This window comes from Panicum virgatum, chromosome 3K, assembly GCF_016808335.1.
Source record: "Panicum virgatum strain AP13 chromosome 3K, P.virgatum_v5, whole genome shotgun sequence".
Taxonomy (NCBI): Eukaryota; Viridiplantae; Streptophyta; class Magnoliopsida; order Poales; family Poaceae; genus Panicum; species Panicum virgatum.
Window position 1 is genome coordinate 12,921,773 of NC_053138.1, and position 26,968 is coordinate 12,948,740.

General features: G+C 47.0%; 5 protein-coding genes across 9 annotated transcripts; 2 read left to right on the forward strand and 3 right to left on the reverse strand.

The window, feature by feature from the left end:
- Nucleotides 1-1,560: 1,560 nt before the first annotated feature.
- Nucleotides 1,561-2,780, forward strand: LOC120700416 (probable pathogenesis-related protein CaO19.6200). Its single transcript, XM_039984640.1, has one exon. It carries the CDS (start codon nucleotides 1,716-1,718, stop codon nucleotides 2,499-2,501), a length of 786 nt encoding a protein of 261 aa, XP_039840574.1. The 5' UTR covers nucleotides 1,561-1,715; the 3' UTR covers nucleotides 2,502-2,780.
- A 79-nt stretch (nucleotides 2,781-2,859) lies between these two features.
- Nucleotides 2,860-5,355, reverse strand: LOC120700417 (sm-like protein LSM8). Its single transcript, XM_039984642.1, has 5 exons — nucleotides 5,166-5,355; nucleotides 5,030-5,070; nucleotides 4,859-4,933; nucleotides 3,288-3,340; nucleotides 2,860-3,114 (listed from the first exon to the last, which is right to left on the reverse strand). Exons 1-5 carry the CDS (start codon nucleotides 5,203-5,205, stop codon nucleotides 3,024-3,026), a joined length of 300 nt encoding a protein of 99 aa, XP_039840576.1. The 5' UTR covers nucleotides 5,206-5,355; the 3' UTR covers nucleotides 2,860-3,023.
- A 986-nt stretch (nucleotides 5,356-6,341) lies between these two features.
- Nucleotides 6,342-11,174, reverse strand: LOC120700418 (notchless protein homolog). 2 transcript variants are annotated; one of them, XM_039984643.1, is made up of 14 exons: nucleotides 11,017-11,174; nucleotides 10,678-10,881; nucleotides 10,509-10,590; nucleotides 10,312-10,401; nucleotides 10,036-10,161; nucleotides 9,564-9,691; nucleotides 9,168-9,367; nucleotides 8,429-8,492; nucleotides 8,114-8,224; nucleotides 7,811-7,948; nucleotides 7,339-7,481; nucleotides 7,204-7,258; nucleotides 6,775-6,831; nucleotides 6,342-6,684 (listed from the first exon to the last, which is right to left on the reverse strand). In XM_039984643.1, the coding sequence occupies exons 2-14, from the start codon at nucleotides 10,840-10,842 to the stop codon at nucleotides 6,601-6,603; spliced, it is 1,443 nt and encodes a 480-aa protein (XP_039840577.1). In that variant the 5' UTR covers nucleotides 10,843-10,881; nucleotides 11,017-11,174; the 3' UTR covers nucleotides 6,342-6,600. The 2 variants fall into 2 exon arrangements, with proteins under 2 accessions (XP_039840577.1, XP_039840578.1); XM_039984644.1 differs by having other exon boundaries at nucleotides 10,678-10,875; nucleotides 11,017-11,171.
- A 101-nt stretch (nucleotides 11,175-11,275) lies between these two features.
- On the forward strand, nucleotides 11,276-17,862 carry LOC120700419 (26S proteasome regulatory subunit RPN13-like). 4 transcript variants are annotated; one of them, XM_039984646.1, is made up of 14 exons: nucleotides 11,276-11,495; nucleotides 12,167-12,210; nucleotides 15,139-15,231; nucleotides 15,342-15,401; nucleotides 15,658-15,696; nucleotides 15,780-15,854; nucleotides 15,948-16,014; nucleotides 16,091-16,166; nucleotides 16,520-16,638; nucleotides 16,715-16,747; nucleotides 16,824-16,909; nucleotides 16,991-17,068; nucleotides 17,162-17,216; nucleotides 17,484-17,862. In XM_039984646.1, exons 2-14 carry the CDS (start codon nucleotides 12,187-12,189, stop codon nucleotides 17,618-17,620), a joined length of 942 nt encoding a protein of 313 aa, XP_039840580.1. In that variant the 5' UTR covers nucleotides 11,276-11,495; nucleotides 12,167-12,186; the 3' UTR covers nucleotides 17,621-17,862. The 4 variants fall into 4 exon arrangements, with proteins under 4 accessions (XP_039840580.1, XP_039840581.1, XP_039840582.1 ...); XM_039984647.1 differs by having other exon boundaries at nucleotides 16,724-16,747; nucleotides 16,818-16,909; XM_039984648.1 differs by having other exon boundaries at nucleotides 16,724-16,747.
- A 3,982-nt stretch (nucleotides 17,863-21,844) lies between these two features.
- Nucleotides 21,845-23,535, reverse strand: LOC120700420 (LOB domain-containing protein 41-like). Its single transcript, XM_039984649.1, has 2 exons — nucleotides 23,315-23,535; nucleotides 21,845-23,245 (listed from the first exon to the last, which is right to left on the reverse strand). The coding sequence occupies exon 2, from the start codon at nucleotides 23,210-23,212 to the stop codon at nucleotides 22,169-22,171; it is 1,044 nt and encodes a 347-aa protein (XP_039840583.1). The 5' UTR covers nucleotides 23,213-23,245; nucleotides 23,315-23,535; the 3' UTR covers nucleotides 21,845-22,168.
- Between the last annotated feature and the right edge of the window lie 3,433 nt (nucleotides 23,536-26,968).

Genomic DNA, 26,968 nt, shown 5'->3' on the forward strand with positions numbered 1-26,968 from the left:
CGACGAATGGCGAGGCGACGGCGTTGCGACAGGGAAGGAGGAGATGGTGGCGAGGGCAGTTCTGTAAATAACTCGAAGTTCCAAAGTCCAGTTCGTAAACTCAGCTTTTTTCCTTTTTCATGGCCTCAAACGAAAAACTTTTGAATACCAAACTTGCTTAAAATTTCGAGATCTACAACTTTGGTTTTGGGCAAAAGTTCATTTGAGTTATAAATTAGAAATTATTTTCAAAGCATATTTGTTTAAAATTTGAAAGATTGTTTAAAACCTCTAATACTATAGTTCATTTGACCTGTCATTTTATGTGCAAAATTTCATATACACAAAAACACACATACATATGCATATACGAACACACACATATATATTTCCCAAAAGAAATGCATAACTTGAATTGTTCTTGTTTATTAGGCATGATTCGATATTTATTATTTCTTGCTTAGTATTTTAAAAATCTGGGATGTCACACATGTGGGGGCGGGTCGGAGGGGGTGGGGGTATCGGTCGGTGGGTTTGCTGGTTTGTTGTTGGGTTGGTCGGGTGTAGAATCCTATTATATATATATATATATACTGAAAGTAAAATGGATTAGATTAGGTTAAACAGGCATGCTATATAGCCTTACAGGGCCCAATGCAACAACCCAACATCTGTTTAATTTGTTTAACTAGGTGGATCGGAGCAGCCCAACATTTGTTTTCTTGCATGCATCCGTGCATGCAAGGAAGAATGACAGGATGATTGCAGCGTACAGAATTGGAACGGGTAGCTTGCAGATTCTGATTCCTGAGTACTGAGTATTACCTGCTGTAAGGCCGGGGCCAGCCGGCCGTTACAGCCCAACTGACTATTGATTGTGCAGTTAAGACAGCCTGCCCTGGCCCTGGCCTCCTCTTCGTCTGCAGCTCACAGCTCAGTCAGGAAGGGCACATCGTGGATGGACGTGGCTTTACAGATCGAGCGACGAGCTGCAGTACTCATCTACTACTATATACATTTGCCGATTTGGACCATTACCAATCTTTGCGTGCATGGTTTGTCAAGTAATAATCAAGTATACGTGCTAGTTGTTTTGCTGCGCCATGCATCATTCTGCCTGCGTGTCTCAGTTGTTTGCATTGCTGCATGCCACTACTATGTAGCTAAGCTAGCTAGGCAGGCAGCCATGTCGTCGACGAAGAATCTGAATTCTAAATTGATAGGGATTAGGGAATATTTATGTCTCGATCGATCAGCAGCGGCATTTATACAGCACCTGCAGATCCGACGAGACGACCCAGCAGCGAGCTAGCAGTAGATGAGGTGATGGAGCGAGGGCGGCGATGCACAAGAACCTCCGATCCAATGAAGAACCATCGGAATTGAGGGAAGGCAAACTGAGCAACCCAAATAAGGCGGGCGGTGCTCCTGGATTGTCGCATGCAGCAAGCCTTCATCCATTGGTACGGACCGGTTGCATGCATGCTGCAGTTGGAGCAGAGCCAAGAATGGAAAATGGAGGCACGGTTATAAGGCCGGGTTCCCGAGCCAGGGTCCCTCACCACTCCCCGCCGGTCACGCTTGCGCCGCCGCCCGCCACGCCGGCCAGGCAGCCGATCGGGCACCGGACCCCCCCTCCTTCCCAACTCCGACGTTGGCAAGAGAGGCGGGCGTTCCACCGCCGGTCGAGCCATCTGCCAACCAAACCTGCTGTTGCTGATAACCAGCCAACACCCATGGCGGCGCGCCCACTCCTCCTGGTGCCGATGGCACCGCTCCTCATCGTCCTCCTCCTCTCCCGCGTCCCGCCGGCCGCCCCGGCCAGCTTCCTCGAGCCCCTCGAAGACCTCTTCCCCAAGTCGGGCACCGCCAACGCCACCGCCTCCTCCCCCGCCAACTCCAACTCCTCCTCCACCCCCGCCCCGGCCTCCGGCGGCTCTGCCACGCCGCCAGCGCCATCCGCCGCCCCGCCCCCGCCGCCGCCGCTGGACCCGGCGAAGAAGAAGGACAAGGAGGAGAAGGAGAAGCAGCGGCAGCAGCAGGAGAAGGCGCTGGACGACGCGGCCAGGGAGTGGGGGCGGGCCCACGGCGTGGTGTCCCCGACCAACTTCACGGGGTCGTACAAGGGCATGGCCCGGGACTTCGTCGACGCCCACAACGTGGTGCGCGCGCGCTACGGCCTGCCGCCGATGACGTGGGACAAGAAGGTGGCGCGCCACGCGCGGCGCTGGGCCACCGCCATCCGCCGCAACTGCAAGCTCCAGCACTCGGGCAACCAGTACGGCGAGAGCATCTTCCTGAGCCACAACAACTGGAACGCCACCGCCAAGGATGCCGTCGCCTTCTGGTGCACGGAGGAGGCCATCTACGACAAGCAGACCGGCAACTGCACCGGCGGCAAGCCATTCTCCGAGTGCGGCCACTTCGCGCTCATGGTCTCCAAGGGGCACAACAGGGTCGGCTGCGCCCGCGTCGAGTGCGTCCACGGCGGCGTCTTCGTGTCCTGCAACTACGCCGCCTAATTAAAAGCCTCGAGGAAGGAAAAGGCCGCCCTCCCTTGAGTAGCTGGCCGTGTACGTAGCTAAGCGCGCGCTAAGGAAAGCTGCAACTTTGCAAGCTAACCGGAGCTGCAAGCGCAACCGCTTTGCCTCCGACGACGCTAAGGACGATGAGGATCCTCGTTCCTCCGTTTCCGATAGTTTTTCTTTCCCTTCCAATTTTGGGCCCAGTCATTCAAGCAGATTGATTGGTTGTATCCACGCCGTGTACAGTCACGTACCTGAGTTCAGTTCCGTTGAGTCGCTCGCCTCCCGATCCAGTTGCAATGCCACATAGTATGCTTGTGCAATCTTGCAATCTTCAGAATAAGCACACAGTGCGTACGTGCAACCCGACAGCCAACACATTCATTGATTCACAATAGTAAGCACGATACAGTGTCCATATTACTCGATCCCCCTCGACGACCATGCTACATCCCGCATTCAACAATAATCAGAATACCGACGCACCCAGTCCAAGTGCATCTGATCCCGCAGCAGCGCTCAATGGATGACCGGCTTCAGTGGGTGTGCTCTTAGCTTCGACAGATCCAACCTTGCATCCAGGTCTTCGTCCACCTCACCCACAACGCTTCTGCATATATCGCACCAAGTCAGGAGATCAAGAAAGTTCGGCTTCAGTTTGGTAGAATGATAGCTAATAAATCTGAAACCAAGTGCGTGCAGTACTAAACAGTTATCCACAAAAAAACATAGACCTCCTGAAGGAAGCAATAAAAACCTGAAGAGGACGGGGGAATTGCTTACATGTTGTCACCTCTGATAATGTACAAACCAAGAACAAGTTGTTGGACTCCCTCCTGCAAGTACAAAAACAATTCTCGTGAGACTCACACATTCAAATGTCCTGCTAGATTCCCATGCACAGCAGAAAATATAGAGAATAATGTGAGGCACATGCAGTATGCAAGTACACTGGAAGAATTGGGAAACGATTTATTGTTTAATTTCAACCCAGTTGTGCTGTGCAATTGATCAATAATAATACAAGATAATTGGTAAAGGACATTGCAATCTATGAGAGAACCATCAAATATCAACAGCCTGGACCCTTAATACAATTGGTTATGCAATGCTGAATAACGAGGCATTTAAAATCAGATTTCTACAGAGATAAGTTGTGTGATGGAAACATGTGCTGAACCAAACCATCTCTAATAGTGATTACTCCAGAACTACCGAGGGAAAATTACTCCAAACAGGGCAAGGCTGTTCAAGGAAAATGCCTTATGAGGGTCACTTTGCAAACAAAGAAAAACAGAATGGCATATAATCCAATAAACAAATCTATTTGGTAATAGGCATATAGCAGTAGTGAATAGTTTACTGATAAGATATCTTCAGGAATGTTTAATGCAATTACTTGAAACTTAACATAATTCATAAACTCATCAGTGGGTATAAGGTATAATTCAGAAATATGTTAACACACTTGGCACTATATAATGTTTGACGAGAACAGTTCAATCAATACTATAAACTAAGATGCCGGCACATGAAATTGATCAGTATATAAAAGATCAAGTATTCAGACACCAGAAAGGACATGGTTCACTGCAACTAGTTCCACAGGAAATTAATCTCCAACCTTATGGAGAAAAAGAAAATTGTCACGTTTTTTTATCAAATTCCCAAGCATCAAAGGAACTAGAGATGGCATGAGATCAATCCCAAGCCATGGAAGGGTGAAAGCATCCTAGATCGCAAAAGTTGGGAAAAAACGGAAACCTAAAGAGAGCATTTCAAGACCAAGCGAAAGACAATTTTTGTTAAGTACAACATGTACTGAACCAGCCATATTTGTAGGGCTATACTGACAGAGTTCAATTCTTACAGGAAATGCCAGAACAGAGTATTTCAAAGCAGAGCATCAGTGTGACAACTTCAAGGGGGGAAATTGGGTTTTCTTTTTGGAAAGGGAGAAATTGGTTGAACAACTAGCTCCACTCACTTAATCAGCTGAATTGACAGCTTAAGTAGAGACGCCTGATTATATGAATGATCAAAGGATTATAAGGCGATGATTCCATAAGGTCAAGAGGCACTCAAGCCCAGCATAATTTATCAGACTATGAGAGGGCAGTAAGAGGTTATGTGGAGTAAGATTCAGCTCAAGGTAACCTTTTGTGTTGTCAGTACTTGGAGCTGTTGAAGCAACCATTTAAACTGAGCAATCTGGTATAGAATAACGTGTGGGTTTGGTATTGGGCTGCAGGGCATTGGGTTTAATTTTTTTACAAGGAAACAGCTGATCTGATGCGAGTCTGTCCCTAGAATAAATAGGTCAGAATTGATTGTGCAAGCAAGGCAACGCTAACCTTCGTAGAATAGACCCTCTCGTGGGACTCGTCGAGGATAATGTTGGTGGCCTGGTCAAATCCCCTGAGCGTGCCCTGCAGCAAGATGAAGGATTAGCCACTTGCAAGCACCACATGGCACTGAAGCATGAGACAGGAGGTAATTGGGCCATTGGGGGCTCGCTTGCTTACCACGATGTTGCGGCCATCGTTGGTGATGACGGAGATGACCTCTGCGGAAGCAGGAGAAGAACATCATCAGTGAGAAAGAGAGGATCGGGAAGGAAGATGTCTCGCCAGGTCGCTTGGGAGTTGGTAGGTAACTTACGGTCGACGAGCGACTCGAGCGCCGGGCCGCCGGAAGCCATCTGTGCTGCCGATAGAGGGGATTAGGGGCCGGGGCCGACGCCGCCTTGGAATCTCCTTGCTCGCTGGAGTTGGATGAGGCGGCGTCGATGGCTGCGATTTCGGACGCCAAAACCCTAGCCCCCCTTCACCTTTCTTTTTCTCTCTCTCTTTTTTTTTTGGAATTGTGTGCTTCGGTGGGCTGTGGCTCTCTCTACCACTGGGCTCGATGGGCTGGTTATGGGCTGAGGCAACTACTAATGGGCCAAGCTTCTTTGTTCTTTGTTCTCTGTTTCGTGGAGATCTCCTTCAACAACGCTTCTTCTCTGAATACTGTAGGAAAATTTTTGGAAACTAAACAGGGCCTAAAATATGGATGATCAGGCAAGGGCCGTCGCTGATACACCAGCTACCATCTCTCTTCTTCCGCTAGCCAGGCAATCCTTATTTTTTGTTGTTGTACTTTTCTTGCTTCACTTCCTGTGCTGTTCTTACGATCCACCGTAACTAATTGCTTCACTTTTGATGTACAAATTTATTTGCACTAAATACTAATCGTCAGCTCTAGGGCTGGAAAAAAAGCTCGTTAAGCTGGCTCGGTGGCTCGTTTCAAAATTGCTCCGATTACGTTCGTTCTTTTTAAAAAAAATAAAGATTAGTTGATTTGGAACAAAAGTCAATTTTGGCAAGCTCGACTCGGCTCGGCTCGTTATGCTCGATTTGAAGTTGCATATCAAACAACGCGGGAGACTATAATAAATACGAATATATTGATTTCGAAGAAAGCTCGAAAAAAGTCGAGGCTCGGCTCGATTCCACCCCAGTCAGCTCTACTAAAAAAAACTAATAGTCAGTTTGTAACCATCACTACCCTCCGATGTAACTACGTCAGTCTGCTTGGATGCTTACTTTTTGCAATTGTCACCTACCACTTTACCAGCATATATCCTGGCCTTGCGCTTGGGGCGTTGGTCATTGACGTTTCTTCTTGCTGGGAATTCCGTTTAAATCCGTGCACACAGGTAGCGGATGTGCGCTGGAGGAGAAAACCAGACCATGGAGAGTTGTATCATCTGGTAGACTGGTAGGTTTATTTGTGGGGATGCAACTGCTTGCTCCAGCTTCTGTCATGCAGTCAGTTAAGCGAGGTTTTCTGGGATGTTGCAAGTACTGGTACCTATTGATGCAATAATCAGGTGCTTGTACAAATCCATGGATGGATATGTCGATACTAGCTCCAGCTACCACACAAATAAATACAAACAGAAATAGCTTGAAATCCCACCACATTAACTCGCTAAACATATATCATCCACGGTACAAGGTTCCAAAACCAAAATTGTTTTTGTCACAGGAGCTCCATCATTCTTCTTATATTTATAGCGTATGCAGCCTTCAATCCGTAGCAGCTTGGTCAGTCAATTCATCCAAAGCTTGAGGACCCGATCCTTCCCACCAGATGCCACCTTTTCGCCGTCAGGGCTCCAATCCACGGCGTACACCTTACAATGTTCACATGCATCATCATCTCATTTCTCTCTTTATAACAGTAATAAATCAACGAACTCCAGTTGATCAAAGCAACGAGATACCTCATCCGCGTGGCCCGGTAGGTCCTGTTTCAACTTGTGCGTTCGAATATCCCAAACCTGAATTGGATAAGGATGATTCATCAGCATGAAACAGAGAACGTCCTCCATTCACAGTTCTAACATACAACAATGCGTGGGCAAGCCTTTGGGGACACAGCTATTCCCATGCAAGGAATTCTCAGTAGTAAGGAGGTATACAGCTGCTCAAGGTATGCCCACAGAAAGCATAGGATCCAATGGTTGCAAACTACAGCTAATGTTCAAGAGTGATATAATAGTTTTCCATTACGGCACAAGCAAGCTGAGACCATGAAATGCATTTGAAGCTATCAATCAGTTGAAAATACAATACACACCCATGTGAATAAAAAGTTGGTGTCAAATCAAAGACAAAAAGTTAAGCTCAAGCGGAAGAAGATATATAGGTACCTTTAGGGTTGAATCCTTGCTTCCACTTAGCAGAAGCCTACTGTCAGCAGACCAGCTGCAGATAATTAATTTTGTCAAGCATGGGAATAACTGGAAGCTAGAAAATTCTTATCTTTTTAAGAACAAAAAACTCACCTGATCTGGTAGACATCTGCAACATGCCCTCTGAAAGCTGCAACAAACTTTCCTGTGATACCGTTCCACAACTTGACAGATTTATCAAAGGAGGCACTTGCCAACCATTGCCCATCAGGTGAAAAGTACACATGGTTCACAAGCTGCAAATAGAAATACAGATAAAAGGATCACTACAAATGCATATAAAGTATAGTTTTTTTTTCAGTACACAATCTTAAAAGAAGGATGAAGCAGCCTGGTAACTTGTGGGCAACTGGTACAAATTCATAATTATTTCAAAACTACTGCAAATTCAGAGTGAATGTGATCCATTATGAACATTAACTGTTAAGTTAATGGGAAAATAAACAAAAAAAATATTTCTTAATCTATCTACACCTAAGACAACAGATATCAAGAATGCGTACATGTGGATACATAAATACTAACACGAGAACATTTATGGAGCCAATAAGATGAGATACTATACCTTCTGATGACCAGTCATGCGAGCTTTAGGTTGTTTACTAATTGTTGGTTCCCAAAGAAACATCGTAAAATCATCAGAACCAGAAACTAGTCTCTCAGGAGCATTACCCCTCATCTTCTTGTATCTCGCAAGAGCTGCCTAAATATAAAAGGTTGCCAGGTCAGGAAAAAAAACATTTCAAAGATTATAGTTATCATAGAAAGGGTGACATATTTGTATCTTAAACCAAAACTAATTTGCTATTAGGATTGGCAACAAATTAAAAATAAAATACAAACATTAGGATGAGTGCCATCAAGTTACCTCTTTCATTTCCTCTGCGGTTGAATATGTCTTGCCAGTATGGTCATATGGTCCAGTGCGGAGAACATATTCCGTGCTCAAGGCAAGCGAATTCACCCAGTGCCCATGACCCTGAATACGTAAAAAATGATTTTACCTTTAGAAAATGAAAAGTAAACACCAATGATTTTATGGTGACATGAGATTTCAGGAAACAATTAATTTAACTTTGGTAACAAAACTCTGAAAATAAGCAAAACAACAATCAAGTGGAGTATAGAAGCATAGATGCATCAGAGCATAAGTTTACATGTATGTAATGAATCGATGTGTTACCTGCAATGTTTTGACCAACTTTCCCTGAGATGTTTCCCATACTTTGATCAAACAATCTTCAGAACTGCAGTACAAAAGAATTATCAATTATGTTAAAAATAATATCCTTAGAAATATAAACTGAAGTAAGGAATCCATAAAGTAACCTTTCTTATTTCATATCATTTTAATGAATAGCACTTATGGTCAATTATAGATGATTTATCATATGAACTGTAGCTATCAGAGATGAATCAAGAAGTATAGAACTAAAAAAAAAAGAAAAAGAAACATACATAAGTGAATGAGCCTTTTATTTCCTTGTTGACAGAAAATTTCAACATGTTACCCATTCAGTTAGATAGTTAATCTAGGAAATTATTTGAGACCACTAGACTGTTTTGGTTTCATGACTGAGAATGGCCTTTTTTTGTTCATAAAAGAAAGAGATAATAGCCCATGACAAGAATCTGCAATGAATCTATGATGAATATGAAATTTGTTCCTAATGATGAAAGACAAAAGCAAAGTTTTTGCATACCACCAAGTCCAATTGTTATTTTTCTCATACTCTGTACAACAACACTAGTATGCAGTACAGTATCTACCCTGACAGCATCATTGGATTTGTTGAGTAAATATCAGGGCATCGAAGAGCACTCATATTTCTCACAGTAGCAAGTTAACAAGTACAGAACATAAGATGAAAAAGCCAATTTTTTTCTCAAAAAGGAAAGGACTGATGAGTCAACAATTTTACCCTGTATAAATCAAACCATCACCACCCCACTTGACACAGGTCACTGAATTAGTGTGACCTGTAAGGGAAATAACACATTTCCTCGTGGTGATATCCCAAATGCGAGCATCACCATCCTTGCTTGCACTTACAAAGCGGCGGCATGGAGCTTGCAAATGGGCTGGCTCCCAAGATACAGCAGTAATCCATTTCCTGTGTCCCTATTTTGTCACAGGACATGCTGAATTAGTATTGTGCATAAAAACAAAGAAACATATGAAAGATGCAAATTCATGCTAGGTAATAGACACACAAGGCATCTAGCCTAACAATACAGAAAAGAAAAGCTAGCATAATTCTAAAATAATTGTATATTAGGGCTAGAAGTCAACAGATTAAAATAAGGCATGATGGTACCATAAGTGGAAAGCCCAATTGCTTCCCAGTTTTGGGGTCCCATAATATAAGTTCTCCTGACTTGCTTCCACTAACAAGATGTTTCCCATCAGGCGACCACGCAATGCAGAGAACCCAGTTTTTGTGTCCTGAAATATGAAGGGTCACCAACAACATATGAAAAGCACACTTCACAGGCATGTGCAATTAATGAAAATCTCACAAGTTATACTCATATACTAATCAGCATTACAAGAAGTGTTTATCCAGGCAGAGTGGTGTAAAAGGATCATTAGTGTACTACATTTTACTAATCCTCACTTTGTTCATTTACTCTGCTAATATAAACAGACAGTTCCATATGCATTTTGAAGGTTTTCTGTGCAACGAGAAGTACTTGGCTGCAGGTAATCTTTCGAAGGACCACAATTTAAGGTATGAGCAACGTGGCAGCAAATCACCAATGAGCAAAGATACGGTACGGAGCATTCACCTTTGCATGTGAATAATGGAGTCTGTGTATCAAGGTCCCAAAAGCGAACACTGGTGTCACCTGAACCACTCGCCAAACATTTCCCATCAGGGCTAAAAGAAACAGCAAGTACAGCTTCTGTGTGACCTGCAGGAAGAGAAGTTCATGCATATATCGTTCATGAGATCATTTGAGAGATTATAGGATTAATTGGACAGCTTAAGAAGATTATTTAGTGTGTCTGTTTTTTCTTTGTTAACAAAAGAGTAGCATAAGCTGATGAAGAGAATACACTACCAGCAATTGTAGCCGAGCAGCGGTTGACTGGCCTGATCCGAAAAAGTGCTTGTGGTTGATATACTATGCGCAGTGTAACCTCAACATTGGCTTGAATTTAAGAAAACAAGGGATGGAAGTAGGAATTAGATGCCAGCTCAGACCACAAAAAGACGAAAGGGGAGGCGCAGATGAAGTGCTGAGGGATCTCATCTCACCGTTCTTTTGCTGCATGTAAGTGCCCAGCTGGACAGAGAGCTCTTCATCTCCAATGTAAAATGCATAGGGCAGCTTGTCCTCCTGAAAGCAAAAGCATTAGCAATATGACAGCTAAGTTCAAGGGAGCGAGGTAAATAAGAGGGAGCATTGGGTAAAACAAAAGCGTACATTGTGGAGGAGGTGATTGACAATCTCCTGGAGCTGCGGGGGCCCGACGTTCTGCGGTAGATAGAGCGCTGCACCGAGATGGTCTCCTTCGGGGCTGACCAGCTGGCACATGACGCTGGTGTTGGCATCGGTGGCGGCAGCGGGAGGAGGAGCCTGGCTGTCCATCCAATCCGACGAACTCCGGCTATACTCCGGGGCCTGTTACTGAACGCAACAAGCGGGGAACAAAGAAAGATGGATTAGATTATACTAACGCAGCAAAGAACCCCGCAGCTACCAGCTAGTGAATGAAGAGAAGGAAAGGAATCGAAGCAAGCGCGGAAGGATCTCCTGTAGTACCGGTAGATAGAAGGGAGGAGGAGGGCGGCGCCGCCGAGACCAGACAAGCTGCTTGCTTCTGTCCCCTGTCGCCTCGCCGAAGATGATGGACCAGCAAAAGAGACTGGCGGCGGCGGCGGCGGCGGAAGCGAATAAGCGAGAGGTCGAGGTGGGCTGTGTGGGCTGATTGATTGGTCTGCAGCTGGAACCCGACCCGGCCTGGCCCGGCCCATCTGTAAACACACACAGCCCAGCTGGCCTTTCTGGCTGGCTTCTTCCTTCTTCTCTCCGACTCCGCCCGAGAACCAGCAGCAGCCGAGAGCCCGACCCAAGGCGACAGGCGAGGCCGCAACCCACAAGCCGCCGCTGACGTTGACGCCGCCGCCGCCGCCGCCTCTTCTCGTCCTCCTCTCTCTCCTTCCCTCTGCTGAAGCGGAGCAGCGGTGGTGCTGCGGAGCTGACTGCTGATCCGTCGGGGTTGGTGGTACAGGAAACTCTTGGTAAGCAAAGCAAGCCCTAGCGGCTCCCTCAATGATTGCTTGGTCGGACGCTCCATCCGCCCAAGTTTACTGCGGTTTTTTACGCTGCGTTTAAGAGGTTTGCATCACGTATTATGCCTGATAGGATTTTCGGGATCATTCATCCGCGGCCGAAGCAAACGCATCTGATTTGTCTTCCCAAAGCTTAAACAACCCAGCCCGTGCGTGTGCGTGTGCGCCCTGACTCGCAAGCTTGCTAAGCAATGCCGATTTTTGTGGTCCTGAATTTCTCTCTACAGTGGGCATGCTGGGGATTCTCCAGATGCATTGCCTACCAGGGAATTGACAATGCGAAAACCATAGATTCATTAGCCGTCTTTATTTAATCTTTTCATAAGCGTGTTTTTCTAAATTATATAAGAAGTGCATATTTCTGAATTCCAGTAAGTGAGCACTTTGCGTGCGCCCAAACTGCTTATATTGGATATGCATTGAGTTTTACTAGCATTTACCCAGTTTGTTGTGCATATCATTCATTGAGCTTAACTGTGAGGCAGGAATCAGATGCTCTTCTCAAAGCCTGATTCCTATTTTGTGCTACTTCTAAGATGCCTGCTGTACTTGACTGCCAAAGATTTTACCTATTCCATCATTCGTATTAATCCTTTGCATCCTGGTCTTATACTTTGCAGTGATCTCCCTCTTTTATCACATGGAGAGCGCTGAGCCTCTACAGGTAAATATGGCACTTGTCCTCTTGTCTCTTCTGCAGATACTGACTTTCTAATGCCACATTTCCAATTTCATGATTATTTAGCATGGACTTCAGATTGAAGCCAGAACTATTTCAGTATATTTGCTCTATCTGGAGTACCAACTTTGTGGTTCATGTCATAAACTAACTGCACTCGCACTCTAGATCGGCACTAGCATGTTAGCGGACTGTTTCTGTGATCTTCTAGTACTAGCTCTATGCACAAGTTTTTTGTTATCAACACTTATGTTCTTTGTTTCTTGTTTGTCCCCCCCCCCCCCCCCCCAGTTCAAGTTCAAATAACAGGCACAAATGTTTGTGTTCAATACAAGTACAAATTTTAGGTGCACTGAACTTACGTTTTATGCAAATTTAGAAGCCACGGCTGCTCCTGCTTCATAGTATACTTTAGCATGTGAATACGTTGCGTCTGGTACTCTGATGTTTATTTCATTGAGAATTCAGACTGGTTATACTGAGTTAAATGTTAGTCAGTGATGTGCGAATGTGGACAATGAAAACAATAATTAGCCCTTTGTATGTAAGTTGAGTATTAGGGTAGTGTCTGCATTTGTCCATTCTTATATTTTCCCTTCGTAGATAGTGCCTAGAGTTTTACATTCAATGAAAGAGCACTAAAATCTTATTTCAGTTGTCAGAATCTAAATGCACTATACAACAACAACAACATAGCCTTTTTTCCCAAGCAAGTTGGGGTAGGGTAGAGATGAAACCCGAAAGAAATAAGTTCAAGGTTCAGGCACATTGATAGCTAGTCTCCAAGCGCTCCTATTCAAAGCTATCTCTTTAGAGATATTTCAATCCTTAAGGTCTCTCTTAACTGACTCATCCCACGTCAGTTTAGGTCTACCTCTACCCCTCTTTACATTATCAACCCGCTCAAGAACCCCATTACGCACCGGCGCCTCAGGAGGCCTTCGTTGGACATGTCCAAACCATCTCAGCCGATGCTGGGTAAGTTTCTCCTCAATTAGTGCCACCCCGACCCTATCCCGAATAACTTCGTTCTGGACTCTATCCCTCCTTGTGTGCCCGCAAAACCACCGCAACATCCGCATCTCTGCTACACTCAGTTGCTGGACATGTCGCATTTTTGTAGGCCAACATTCAGCACCGTATAACATCGCCGGACGAATTGATGTCCTATAGAATTTGCTTTTTAGCTTTTGTGGCACCCTCTTGTCACAAAGGATACCAGAAGCTTGCCGCCATTTCAACCAGCCAGCTGAAATTCTATGCCTAACATCTTCATCAATGTCGCCATCCTTTTGTAGCACCGATCCTAAATACCGAAAAGTATCCTTCTGGACCACCACTTGCCCATCTAGACTAATGCCTCCCCCCTCATGCCTAGTCGCGCTGAAATCGCACATCATGTACTCGGTCTTGGTCCTACTAAGCCTGAACCCTTTCGACTCTAACGTGCGTCTCCACCTCTGTTACGCGGATACTCCTAGGAGGTGGCGTATCCGTATTCGATACGTATCGGATACGGATATGCCCCGGATACGCCTCGGATACGTTTCTAGCCGTATCCTGAAAAAACGGATACGTATTTGCTTGGATACGCGTATCCGATACTTTTGGTCCAGATGGGATACAACCCAAAGCAGTAATCAGCCCACCCAAATGCTGTTTTGGTAGTAAGAGATGATACAAAATGATGAACTTGCTGCAATAGAGCTGTAGAACTAGATGAGCAGCAACTGAAGAACCCCTTGTGGAATCAGTTGTGCTTTTAGAGAATGCTAGTTATAGAGGTAATGTTATATGGACATGCAAGTATTGCACATCTGAGTATAGGGGAAGTTACTCAAGAGTAAAATCTCACTTGCTGAATATCTATGTAATATTTATATATAATTATTAATTATCCTAGCCGTATCCCTGTATAAGTGTTTTTTGGGAAGTGCGTATCCGCGTATCCGATACGTATCGTATCCGATACCCGTACCAGTATCCGTGTAACATAGGTCTCCACAGCTCTAACTTCCTATTAACCCCTGCCCTACTCTCGTCAACTAGCACCACATCATCAGCAAAGAGCATACACCAAGGGATCTTACCTTGTATATCCCTTGTGACCTCATCCATCACTAAAGCAAATAAATAAGGGCTCAATGTTGACCCCTGGTGTAGGCCTATGTTAATAGGAAAGTCAGTGGTGTTGCCATCACATGTCCGGACAAACGTCGTCGCATCCTTGTACATATCCTTAATGAGGGTAATGTACTTAGTTGGGACTTTGTGCTTCTCCAAGGCCCACCACATGACATTTCTCGGTACTTTGTCATATGCCTTCTCAAGGTCAATGAAGACCATGTGCAAGTCCTTTTTCTGCTTCCTATATCTCTCCATCAATTGTCGTATTAAGAAAATCGCCTCTATGGTTGACCTTCCAGGCATGAATCCAAATTGGTTTTGGGTCACACTTGTCACTCTTCTTAGGCGATGCTCGATAACCCTCTCCCAAAGCTGATGTATGGCTCATCAGCTTAATCCCACGGTAGTTAGTACAACTTTGAACATCGCCCTTGTTTTTGAAGATAGGTACTAATATACTTCTCCATTCTTCCGGCATCTTGTTTGACCGAAAAATGAGATTAAAAAGCTTAGTTAACCATACTATTGCTCTATCTCCTAGGCATCTCCACACTTCAATGGGGATACCATCAGGGCCCACCTCCCTTCATCCTCTTCAAAGCCTCCCCGATCTCTACCTCCTGAATTCTCCTCACAAAACGTCTGTTGGCATCGTCAAAAGAGTCATCTAACTCAAGGGTAATCTGAATGCACTATATGTTTAAAATTTGCAATCCCATTGCTTTTAATTGACAAACTGTAAAATTTTTAGATGTAGATTAATGCATTCTTTGATGTATCTGCCAGGATGTCATGTGTGAGTTTCGTGCCGGTAAGATGTCTCTTGAGGGAACACGAGTGGTTCCAGACACACGCAAGGGGCTTGTCCAAGTTGGTAGGGTATGGATGCTCAAACTTATACTAAACTTGCTGTCAATAAAACTTATAAGCTAGTTACATTATTTGTTTCTTGTAATTTCACCAAGAATATTTGTAAAACCTCTTTGTAGGGTGAAGAAGGCTTAGTCCACTTTCAGTGGCTTGATCGTGGACAGAACATAGTTGAAGATGTATCCTCTTTCACTTGTATTTTTTATATGCACTTCTCACTCTATTCTGATTTTCTCAGTTGATTGGAATACTTCAAAGTTCTTAATTTGTTAGAAATTATAGGTTGCAGAAACTGCCTGTTATAAATGCTTGAACTTATATGGTCCATTTGTGGACTCGAATTTTTGAACTTGGAAACGCATCCACGTCTCTTTGGTTTTATTTATATCAGGATATTACACTAGTTTTGTCTGCCCTTGATTCTATCCATCAAAGGACCAAATTGTCTTTCCTGATGAGGCCGTCTTCGAGAAGGTATTCCGTAGTGTTAATCCAAGTTTGAGATGCTTTCTCAATTTGGTTATGCTTCATTTATCAACTCCAGTTCAATTCATTAGGTAACAGAATCGTCTGGAAGGGTTTACATCTTGAAGTTCAAGCATGACAGCAGAAAATTCTTCTTCTGGATGCAGGTCAGTTAATGTGAAACTGTAAATTTTTTTGTGTGAAAGCTGTAACTCCTTCAACATTCTCAACGATTGATCATTGTGCTCTTTTTTTTTCAGGAACCAAATGCTGATGGGGACTCCCAGATTTGCATCCAAGTTAATGCCTACTTAAATCGACCATTAGGTACGCTCTGAATGTTGGCAGCCTCAACACTTAACTCAGTCCTTGATCAATGTTAAGCCGCCGTATTGCTGTGCAGATGCTGAGGCGGATCTTGCAGTGCCTATCGAAGCAGAAATGTCTGAAGATACAGCTGATGATGATATCTCTTCCAGGTATGTAATTCCATTGTGACCTTAATGCGTGGCTATAAAAACTGCATGTATAATACACGTTCAATGCAGTCTCAGAATTAATGTTAGCATCGTCTTTATCTGGTTGAAATATTGTTGTCCATTGATTTCACTGCCCTCTTTTGCATCATGATATTTTTTGCGGTTATGTGACGGAAACATTGATTTTTTTTTCTTAAAATGCGATTTTTGTTGTTGCTCTTGTTTGCAATGTGATATTTTTTCCCAACTATATGGATGAAAGCATCACCTTGTTTGGAAACATTTTGTATGGCAGATGTTGTTCTACCGCCTTGTTTGATAACTTTTATACCTTACTTTCATGCATTTGTCAGAGCTGGGAATTTAGTTGATCAGAGCATGACTTCTGATTTGGCTGGTGAAGTGACATCTGCTGCTGGACCTGTGCGCATGGAGGACCTGCAAAGAATACTGAGTGCAATACAGCCCTCAGGTACCAGCTGAAAACTATTCCCTTTGAGTTCTTCTCTGTTATATTCTCCTCTGAAACTTTTACTTACATTCTCCAGGTATATCAGGTGCTGCAGCAGACCCTGATGCTGGTAAGTGCCATAACTGATGCACTCTTGTCATTGACCAAATTTCTTTATAAGTTTTTGGTTGGTGCTGTAGGAGTAGGACTAGGAGATATCTTGAAGCCTGAATTGATCTTGCCATTACTTGAGAACCTGCCCATTGAACAATTGGCATCACATCTTCCGGAGGTTTGTATTGTTATGACACTAACCTGGCTTTCAGTTGAATTAATCCTTGTGCTCAATTTTCTGGCAATTGTTCAATTGCAGGGTTCATGGACTCCTGCTGATATCCTTGAGCTTCTCCAAAGTCCTCCTTTGCGTCAACAATTAGATGCATTCACCCATGTTAGTTACTCGTCCTTACCATTTACATGTGCGATGCTGAGATGCTGATTGTTCCCAGTAGTATGCTGATTTTGATGTTTGGCTGTGTGGCAGGTGTTACGGACTGGGCAAATAGATCTTGCCCAATTTGGAGTTGACCTGAATAAATGTAAATCCTTTTCTTTCCCATTCACACCTACTCTGCACTTGATAGAATCATTATATCTAGCGTGCTTGTGATATTGGTATTTATAAAGGAGATATGCTCAGTGAGCAGTAATTCTTATATGCATAAGGTCTAGGTAGCAAGAGCTAAATGACAAGCAATGTTTGTTACTGAAGTTTGGAACCGATTTTTCTTCTTCTAAATTTTTCACTATGCATCAGTTTTTGGTATCTGAGGATCCTTTTCTCTCGCTCTGTGTCATAATGGCAGATAAGTTCACAGTGGTCTCATTCATGGAGGCTCTGGAAGAGTCGGTTTCCAAAGCAGGATCCTCTGCGGCTGGGGACAAGGATGTAGAGCACAAGCCCAAGCAAGGCGGTGGAAACGATCCCATGGACGAGAGTTGATAGGGCAGCATCCTCGTGGGTGTTTGAATACGAATGTAATGCTGTGTGTTTGCATGAAACGCTCATGGTAATTCGGCACGCTACAAGCAAATTTCTAGATGAATTTTGGACATTTTGTGAGCTAGTACTAGGCGGCAGGATTATTTGGGGTAAGAATTTTGGACGTTTTGTGTAACAGCCCAAATTTAGAATATAAATAAAATTAAGGCAAATAAATAAATTAATGTTTGATTTGGTTTTTATTTGGCTCTTCTCATGTTTTTGTGCATAAAAATCCTTTTGTAAAAAAAAAAGAAGACCCACCTCGGTTTGGGCCGAAACCCAAAAGGCCCACCTTTCCTCTCCCCTCTCTTTTCTTTTTTTTCCCTCCTGGGCCGGCCACCCCGCCGCGCGGCCCACTCCAGCCTGCGCTCCTCTTCCTCCTTCCCTCTGTGTCCCCTGCGCGCCGGGCCCGCGTGTCAGTGATGCGGCGGCGTCTTCTTCCCCGCGCCGCCCGCGTACGGCCGCACGCGCCATTGCCCGGCACTGCTGCTCCACGCCTCGTCACCCCGGGGCGCAGCGCAGCACAACTCCTCCACCACTCTGTGCTCCGCTGCCTCGGGCTCGTCCTTTTTCCCTATGCCGCGGTGAGACGGCCAGCACTGCGCTGTCCAACCGCGCCGCCCGGGTGCAAGGACACGAGCTGGACGAGGGCATTCAATGCCCGGCTAAGCTCGAGCGTCGCACGCCATCCACAAGCTGCTCCTCCCCGTCTAGCTCACCGCCCACCTCCTCCCCTCTATTTCCAGTCCAGGCGGAGCTCGCCGCCGGGTCCCGACACGGCCGCCCACGCCTCTCATCCCAGCGCCTTTAGCCTCTCTGGTGAGCATTGCAGCACAAGTGGCTTGCCAATTCTTCCCCTCCTGCACCAATTCCCTCTCTCCCTCCGCTTGCCCCACAACAGCCGCCTTCTTCCTCGGAGCCGACGAGCCCGGCGAGCCGCGACGAGAGCTCGGGCGCCCTCTATCGCCCATGAGCTGTCACTCACGACTCGTAGGACCCCGCCGTCCTCCGCGCGCGCAGCTCCTCCCTCCTTCTGAGCCCCCGCCACATCCTACCGCCGCTCACCGCCAAGCGCCGCCGCATTCCGCCCAACCCGGCCATCCTCCGCCTGAATTGGTCACGCCACGAGCTTCCTCGCGGCACGGTGAGCCTCTCGGACATCCCTTTTGGGCTCGCTAGTGGCCGAATCGGCCTGGCCACGCTGCCCCGCTCCTGGCCGCGGCGCGGCTCGCCGCCGGCATGGCTCTGGCGACCGTCGGGTCCCGAGCCGGGGCTCGTCTTGCTGCGCATACTCACGCGTACACGCGCACGCCGCTGGCTCGGCGCGAACGCGGCTCTAGCACGCAAATCGGCCGGGTTTTGCCACCCCTGGCGACCACGTCCGCCCTCGCCGCTGAGCACCCCCTACGCCGCACCACCCCGCCGTCCAGAGCCCCTTTTGAGTTCGCTGTCGCCTCCTCTTTCTGTTACACCAAGTCTCGGCCCAAACGGAGCTCCGGAACGCCGTCCCAGCCATCTCCAGCGGCTCCGCCGCCGCTTGCCGTCGCGCACCGCCGTCGGCCCCATCGCACGCCGCCGCGAACCTTTTACAAAATTTCTCCCGTCGTCCAGCCTTCACTGTTTTCCAATCTAGCCCTTGTATCTTTAGTTTATTTCTATTTTAGCCCCTAGTTTCCTCCGGTTAGCCCCTGTAACTTTCAAAATCCTCACAACCAGACCCCTCGAACCCTAATTTAGCCATATCTTTCTCATTTTAACTCCAAATTGAGTGATTCTTTTTCCTAAACTTTTCTAAAATCGTGCTCTATCATTTATTAGTGTTTATTTGGTTGTTCATTGCTGTTTATTTGATTCTTTTGCATGCGTTGCCGTTCGTTCGATTCGCGTAGACGACGAGACATTCGTAACTGCGCCAGACGATGAGCTAATATTTGAGAGTATGAATGATCAGCAGCAAGGCAAGCACCTCCTTGATCATTCTTTCTCCTATTTAAATTCCTAAGCCTTCAAATATATGCATGCGATGATGATTTTAAGAGTCCAAATGCCATTTTATGTCGGGTAGACACGTCCTACCTTAATGCATTTACCTCCCTTATTATTTTTTACCCCTTTTATACCTTGTTACCCTAAGGTTATGGGTTATTCACGTAGTTCAGAGTCACTTGCTTAGTTGGCTTAGTTTTTGCGCAATAGTCAAGTAGCATCACATGGGTTGGTTTCTTTTAAAGAAAATATACATTTATATGGCTGTTTTTAAAAGATAAAAACTCTATGGTAGAAGCGGGTGAATATATGGTCTAGTGGATATGATGGTATGAGGATGAAGAAAAAAAATATGGATGGCAAAATGGATGGAAAAAATGGATGATGGATATGGCTTGGTTCTGTATGCGTTTCCGGCGTATTTTAGGGATTTATCACCCGTGTCAAATTAAGGACCGATAATTGGCACTATTCTAGCCAAGTATTACAGTGCAACCATACGGCTAAATGGGCACTGGCCTTAGCTTATTAAGTCAGTTGGCCCCGAGAGGATGCTACCGCCTGAGTGCTCGAGGAGCTCGTCGGTGTCGGGGTAGCTAACCCGGGCAGATGTACAGAGCCGAGAAACTCCTACAGTCTGTCGAGTAGCATATTTTGGGTCCAGTTGATGTAACGGCTTTGTCATGTTAGCTTGCCGACACATCTAAGGAATTGTGTAAATGCGCGTTGGCTCCGCACTGGCATCAAAGCGAAACATGTCGTATGGGTAAAGTGTACAACCTCTGCAGAGTGTAAAACTATTCGAATAGTCGTGCTCACGGTCATGAGCGCTTGAGCTAGTCGCCGGTTTTAGAACTTTTGGTTTGAAAGTTGGTATGGGAATTGTTTGGTAACAGTTGCACCGGTTCAAATGTTGTTGAACCGATATAGATGGTCAAAGGATCGCGAAACGGGAAATGGGGAGTCATGATTGGTGATGTCGGTCTATTTTATATAAAATAAAATATTTCCAAAATTATGCGTATAATAATACATCCAAATAAAAATGCAGCCTAGTGCTGGTGAACCTGTCAGCCTTCCTTGATTAACCATACATGTATTATAGAATTTTTGATATACACCCGAAGTCTTGCGAGTACAAAATTGTACTCACCCTTGTTGCTAAAAATTTGTTGCTAAAATTTTAAAATCCAGAGTTCGAAGAAGAGCGTCTCAGTTCTGTTCCTTGCCGAAGGATGCGGGTTTTCGACGTTGGTTCTTTCTATGACTAATTTCCAGTCAGTTGCCTGTGGGAATGGTGAGGCACACTACTGTAGGATGGAAGTCCTATATTTCTATTTGCTTCTGCTGCAGATTATATATGCTCTGATTAAATTTTAATGTTACTAATAAGTTTTGAGTGCAGTTGTGATACCGGTGCTGTTGTGCGTACTTGCGGATTGATCATGGAACAAGTACAGTAAAGCACAACGGGACTCTGGATATTTGCATGCCCGGGGCCCACATTTTGTGGACTTGTACTGGGCGGCAGGATTATTTGGGTGGGGTGAGGTGGGGGGTTGTAAAAGGCTTGTCCTCTTTCTTTGCTAACGTTTGGATGCTGTTGCTAAGATCTCGCCTCCCGATCTCCATTGACCGAGATTGCATGCGGATCGCGCACTTCACGAAATGTCTCCTACATGTCTCTGAATCTCTCGCTGGAAACCGATCGCTCGTATCGCTGTCCAGGAGATCTGAGATAGAGATGCTTCAACTTGCTAACTTGCCAACATGTCTCTGCAGTGCAACGTTTGATGTTGCTGGGCGTGACCGCACGAGCGAGCACGAGGACCCAGGAGCTGCTCCAAGGCCTCCTCCAGCTCAGGAGCCACACCACGCAGTCCATGATGGACACGGCGGTGTGGTGCAGTGGCTGATGATGATGGTAATAGACATGGCGGTTGGCTCAGGTTTTGCGCGCTGGCTCTGCGGGGGAGGACCGGAGGGGCACGAGCGGAGGAGGATCTTCTTCTTCCAAGCTGGATTCGGTGACATCAGCTCCGTGGTTGCAGCTGCAGCTATGATCCCTCTGCTCTACCTCGGATCATCCGACTACTGTAGGTGCGTGTATGCTGCACTGACAAAAGCAGAGATGGAGCAGCACCCATTTCCGGCATCAGGCAAGGTATATCTCCGTCGTCAATCAGGCTGTCAGAGTTGATGAAATAAAATGGCATTGTTTCAATTTGCTTCTTCCTCTTCTTCACAGAGAGAAACAGGAACTGTATCATGTTTTATCAGTCAAGAAACGAAACGAAGGAAAAGAAGCCTAATTTTAACAATTGTAAGGAGTTGTGCTCCTACTTCTCTTTGGGCCTAAATCTAAACGAAACGGACTTGGGGTGGGGAAAAAACTTGAGTTTGTTCCTAATGCCAAAATAGACTAGGACGCTCCTCTATGGCGACCTCTATCACTCGTCTCTGCCTGTCTGTGCAACACATGTACAGGAGATGAGGGTGCCGCTTGCTAGAGCTTCAAGCCTAGAGGAACTGGAACCCCACGACCCCGGGCTCCTCGGCGGCGGCGCTACAGTCTCCGCGGCTGCAGCCGAAGTCCACGGGCGGCGTCGGCGGGCACGCGGCGGCGGGCACGGGCGTGAACAGTCCGAACCCGAGCGTGAGGTCGAGGCCCGGCTGCTGCTGCTGCTCTTGCTGGAGGTGGTCCTCCTCCTCTTCCGCCGCGGCGGGGGTCTGCTCGGCCTGGCTGACGTGGGAGGCGGCCTCGGCGTCCGTGTCGAGCGATGCCGCCGACGCCTCCTGGTGGTGGTGGTGGGTGTCGTCGTCGGACGACGCGTGGTCCGCCATCACCAGCTGGACGTGCTGTTCCTCGTCGTGATGGCTGCGGTCCGCCATCACCAGGTCGTCGTCGTCGTCGTCCGTGCCGGAAGGCTTGCTCCTCTTGGCGGTGTGCTTCTTCGACGACGGGGACGACGACGACGATGCGCGCTTGAAGCGCGTGCGGCCGGGCTTGGCGACCTTGTGGAGGGCGCTGCCGCCTTTGCTGCTCTGGGCGTCGTCGGCCGGAGCCGACGAGGCGGCCGGTGCGGCCGCAGCCGCGTCAGAAGCAGCAGCAGCAGCAGCAGGCGGCTTGGACGACTTGGGGGCGACGTGGCGGATGTCGTAGCACGAGGCGGCGGCGGCCTTGTGCAGGTGCGCGGGGCTGGCGGCGGCGGCGTCCTCGTCGGAGATCTGGACGATGGGCGCGCCCCTGAGGACGGCCTCGACGGCGGCCTGGCAGAGGTGCCACTTGCCCGACCAGAGCAGCCCGACGGAGCCGTAGACCGGGTTGACGATGCGGCCGCAGGCCTCGTAGAGCAGGGAGCGGAAGACGGCCGGGCGGAGCGCGGCGTCGGGCGCGGCGTCGATGAGGTTGAGCAGCCCCGCCCGGCCGTAGAACTTGGCGAGGAAGACGGTGGCGTTGGCCTGCGCGTCGGGGGCCTTGATCCACTGCAGGCACGGCCGGATGGTGCACGCGTCCGTGCACCCCTTGCGGAGCACGCGGCACCCGTTGCAGCTCAGCCTCATCTCTTCTTGTTGTTGCTGCTGCTGGCCTGCTGCCTGGAACAAACGAGGGAGTAGTAATCGAGTGCTGGAGGGTTCTTGTTGGTGCTGCTGCTGGCCTGCTGCCTGGAACAAACGAGGGAGTAGTAATCGAGTGCTGGAGGGTGCGTGGCGAACTGGCGATCGATGGGGGTGGGCAATGGAGGAGGGAGAGGGCGCTGGCTATGTATACGGTATACCCCCCTCCCTGGCGCTGGCAGCAGGAGGGGTGGTGGGTGCGCAGCGGGTTGGGTGGAGTGGGACGGCGCCACTGGTTTTGGGCGGGCTTCTCTCTCTCGCTGGTTTTCCTCGTGGGCCGGATGTACTATGGGCACATGCCGTTGGCGAGCTGGTTGTCTTTGTTTAATCCCATCCGCCGGGAGGGGAGGGTGCATGCACCTAGGGCTGGACGAAAAACTCGTAACTCGCTAGCTCGCTCGACTCGCTCGTTAATGGCTCGGCTCGAGCTCGACTCGTTTTATAATGAGCCAGCTCGTTTTATAACAAGCCAGCTCGTTTTATAACGAGCCAGCTCGAGCTGGCTCGCGAGCCATAACGAGCCAGTTAATTATGAAGCCAGCAAATTTAAATGGGTGCATTGTTAAAGACAAAAAATTCTAATGACTCATATTTGAAGAAAATGAGTGCTGCAATGTTAAACAAATTTGATAAATATTTGGAAGAGAAGAACAATGTCATGGTTATTGCTACAATCCTTGACCCTAAGTTCAAAATGATATATATTCAGTTCTATTTTAGTCAGCTTTATGACTCCTCAAGGTATGAACAAGAGGTTGCTTATATAAAAAATGAGTTAGAATAGTTGTATAAGAAGCAAGAATTGGAACAATACTAGAAAATGGGTAAGAAGAGCAGCATAAGAAGCAAGAATTGGAACGAGCCAAACGAGCTATAACGAGCCAAACGAGCCATACTCTGTGATGATATGTGTTCATATTGTCTCTCTACATTGGCTCGCGAGCCAAACGAGCTAGCTCGAGCTCGCTAACGAGCCGAGCCAAGCTAGCCTGCTGGCTCGTTAGTATAACGAGCCGAGCCGAGCCAATATGTTAACGAGCCGAGCTATAACGAGCCGAGCCATAACAAGCCGAGCTGGCTTGATATCCAGCCCTACATGCACCTCGCCAATACGGTGGGCGCCCGGCCCCCGCGGTTTTGGATCCCGCCACCCCGGTTTTCAACTGCTGGCGTGGTGTGTGGCCCAAGTAATGCCGGCCGCGTCACACGTTTAGGCATGATTAGTTCCAGAGAAAAATGTTTTCGTTGGAATCTTACTAGTTTGAAGTATTATATGAAGTCTATTTATAATTTTTTTTACAAAGATAGGTTGTAAATCGCGAGACGAATCTAATAATGCTAATTAATCCATAATTAATCAATAACTAGCAGATAGTTACTGTAGTATTACTGTTGCAAATCATAGATTGAGTAGGCTCATTAGATTCGTCTCGCGATTTACAGTCCATCTATACAAAAAATTTTATAAATAGATTTTATTTAGTACTCCATACATGTGTCAAAACATTTGATATGACAGTTTTTTTTCATTTACGGAATTTAGGATTTATGGGGTGATAATAAACAGGCCCTTACCCGCCGCCCGGGTTAGATTGGATACCGACGGCTAGCTGCTTGTTTGTTTATAATAGTCTCAGGGGGGGAATACCGACGGCTGTCTGTTGGTTTTCCTTGGCTGTGTTTAGATGAGATGAAAAGAGGGAGAAAAAATCACATCGGTCATTGTAGCACACTGTAACACTTTTTGTTTGTTTGTGGTAAATATTGTCCTGCCATGACCTAACTAGGCTCAAAAGATTCGTCTCGCAACGTACATCAAAACTATGCAATTAGTTTTTTTATTTAACTACATTTAGTACTCCATATATGGGTTATTTGTTATATTTAATGTTTCGATGTGATAAGAGATGTGATGGATGTGATAGAAAGTTTGGAAATTTGGTGGGAACTAAACACACCCCTTACCTTTAATTTTCTGCAAAATTGATTTAATTAACCCAGGGTGTCATCACCCGCTCGACTGCTGTTAGCCGCGATGTCTATCTACAGCTGTAACCAGGAGACTCGCAGCACCGTTTTCATTTTTTTTGGCAACCTTGTACGAGTTCGATCCGGTACGAAGTTCATGAGACCATTCGCTTGCTTTCCACAGAGGCATGCAACAAGCAGGACATCATTTTGTTGGGTTTTTTTATGAGACGTCATTTTGTTGGGTTTTTTTATGAGACGTCATTTTGTTGGTCTGGTTCAAAGACCATCGAGACACAAGAGTTGCGCAACTTTTTTTTCCAAAGAAAAAGAGAGACAACAGTAGTACTATGTGTACGTCAGCCGCAGTGAACTTAGTACCACGAGCCAGCAAGCATCCGGGGGCAGGCGGCAGATCGCCACGGAACTTGTTGGGAGCCCGGCCGGCCGGCCGACCGCGGCCGGAGGAATCCTCCTCCGCGTCCACCAATCCCAGCAGTGGGCGTGCCGGCTTTTCCAGCCCAGAACCCAGGAATCCCACCACCCATCAGCATGGATGATGGTTTCTTTCTTCTGGTTGGCTCCGCTCCCGGTTTTGCGGAAACCAGAAGCCCGGAGGCCTTTCTGGAGGCCTTTCTGGGTAGTGGTAGTGGTAGTGGTAGCAGTGTCCAATCATCCACCCTGGTATGCCCTGCCCCGGTTTCTGGGGAAACCAGACAAGGACCAACCAGTGCCTCTGTGGGCGGGGCTGCCAAAACCACGGCCGGTTTTGGCGTTGCTGACTCTGCCGTTGGTTTGGTCTTTCTCCACTCTTCTTCTGATCCCATCAGCAGCGGGCGCGGGCCCCCATTGCCCCCCAACCACCACGTTTCGCGTCCTCGCTTCTTGGACTCGGAACTCCTCCGATCCCTTCGCTTTCCTCCCTCTACCTGATCCAAGTATTTCTCTATCGTCCGTACCATCATGGATATGCCTGCCATGCCATCTCTCTCTCTGCTTCGTATTTGCTCCCAGGTCAGGTACTCAGGTCAATTGAAGGCCGCTCCTGGTCTCTTGCGTACTCACTAACGAGGTCAGCAATTGTTTGCGACACCGTGACAGTCGACTGCAACTGCATGGAGAATCCTATTTGAGCAGCTCCAGCGTTGATTATTTGAGTGTGCTCCGATGGAGGAAGAGTAACATAGTGTTTGGTTGGAGAGCGAAGTAAGAGAGAATAGCTCAGTTTCAAATTTTAGAGATGAGATTGTTCGATGCTATATGTTTGGTTGGAGACTTGATTGGAGATACGAGCTTATTACTCTATTAGCCACCGTTATGTTATGCGGACCCCATCTGTCAGTCACCCAATCCTTTTCTCCTTCTCTCTCCGCGGTTCCCTCTTCTTCCTCTCTCTCCCTGATTCCCTACACCGCCGGCCTCCATCTCTCGCGACGCCCAGCCTCGCCTTCCACGCGCCGAGTGGGGCGCTTGGCTCCGGGCCCAGTGTCGTCAGAGCATGAGATGCCTCGCCCGCGCTCTGCCTGAGCTCCGTCGACGACCGCGCTCCGCCTGAGAATTACGGGGAGAGGGACAGCACAAGGATGAAGTGCAGCAAAAAGTGACGGAGTTGAATGGGAGCGAACTCGTTCGGTGTTTTTTTGCGAAACGAGCTCATCCTGCATATTAAACGAATATTTGCTCACAGGGTTGGTCGCGTTCACACGTCAGCAAACCAAACGAAAGACGGAGAGG

Bases quoted from the DNA above. Each gene is read 5' to 3' on its own strand.
- LOC120700416 (XM_039984640.1), top strand. From the start codon at position 1,716: ATGGCGGCGCGCCCACTCCTCCTGGTGCCGATGGCACCGCTCCTCATC.
- LOC120700417 (XM_039984642.1), bottom strand. From the start codon at position 5,205: ATGGCTTCCGGCGGCCCGGCGCTCGAGTCGCTCGTCGACC. The intron at 5,071-5,165 runs GTAAGTTACCTA...CTGCTTCCGCAG, and splicing joins GCTCGAGTCGCTCGTCGACC to AGGTCATCTCCGTCATCACC. The intron at 3,115-3,287 runs GTAAGCAATTCC...CGATATATGCAG, and splicing joins ATTATCAGAGGTGACAACAT to AAGCGTTGTGGGTGAGGTGG.
- LOC120700418 (XM_039984643.1), bottom strand. From the start codon at position 10,842: ATGGACAGCCAGGCTCCTCCTCCCGCTGCCGCCACCGATGCCAACACC. The intron at 10,162-10,311 runs GTAGTGTATTCT...CTCTTCCTGCAG, and splicing joins CTGCTCGGCTACAATTGCTG to GTCACACAGAAGCTGTACTT. The intron at 9,692-10,035 runs GTGAATGCTCCG...TTCATATTTCAG, and splicing joins TCCATTATTCACATGCAAAG to GACACAAAAACTGGGTTCTC.
- LOC120700419 (XM_039984645.1), top strand. From the start codon at position 12,187: ATGGAGAGCGCTGAGCCTCTACAG. The intron at 15,697-15,779 runs GTATTCCGTAGT...TCAATTCATTAG, and splicing joins ATGAGGCCGTCTTCGAGAAG to GTAACAGAATCGTCTGGAAG. The intron at 16,748-16,817 runs GTAAGTGCCATA...TTGGTGCTGTAG, and splicing joins TGCAGCAGACCCTGATGCTG to GAGTAGGACTAGGAGATATC.
- LOC120700420 (XM_039984649.1), bottom strand. From the start codon at position 23,212: ATGAGGCTGAGCTGCAACGGGTGCCGCGTGCTCCGCAAGGGGTGCACG.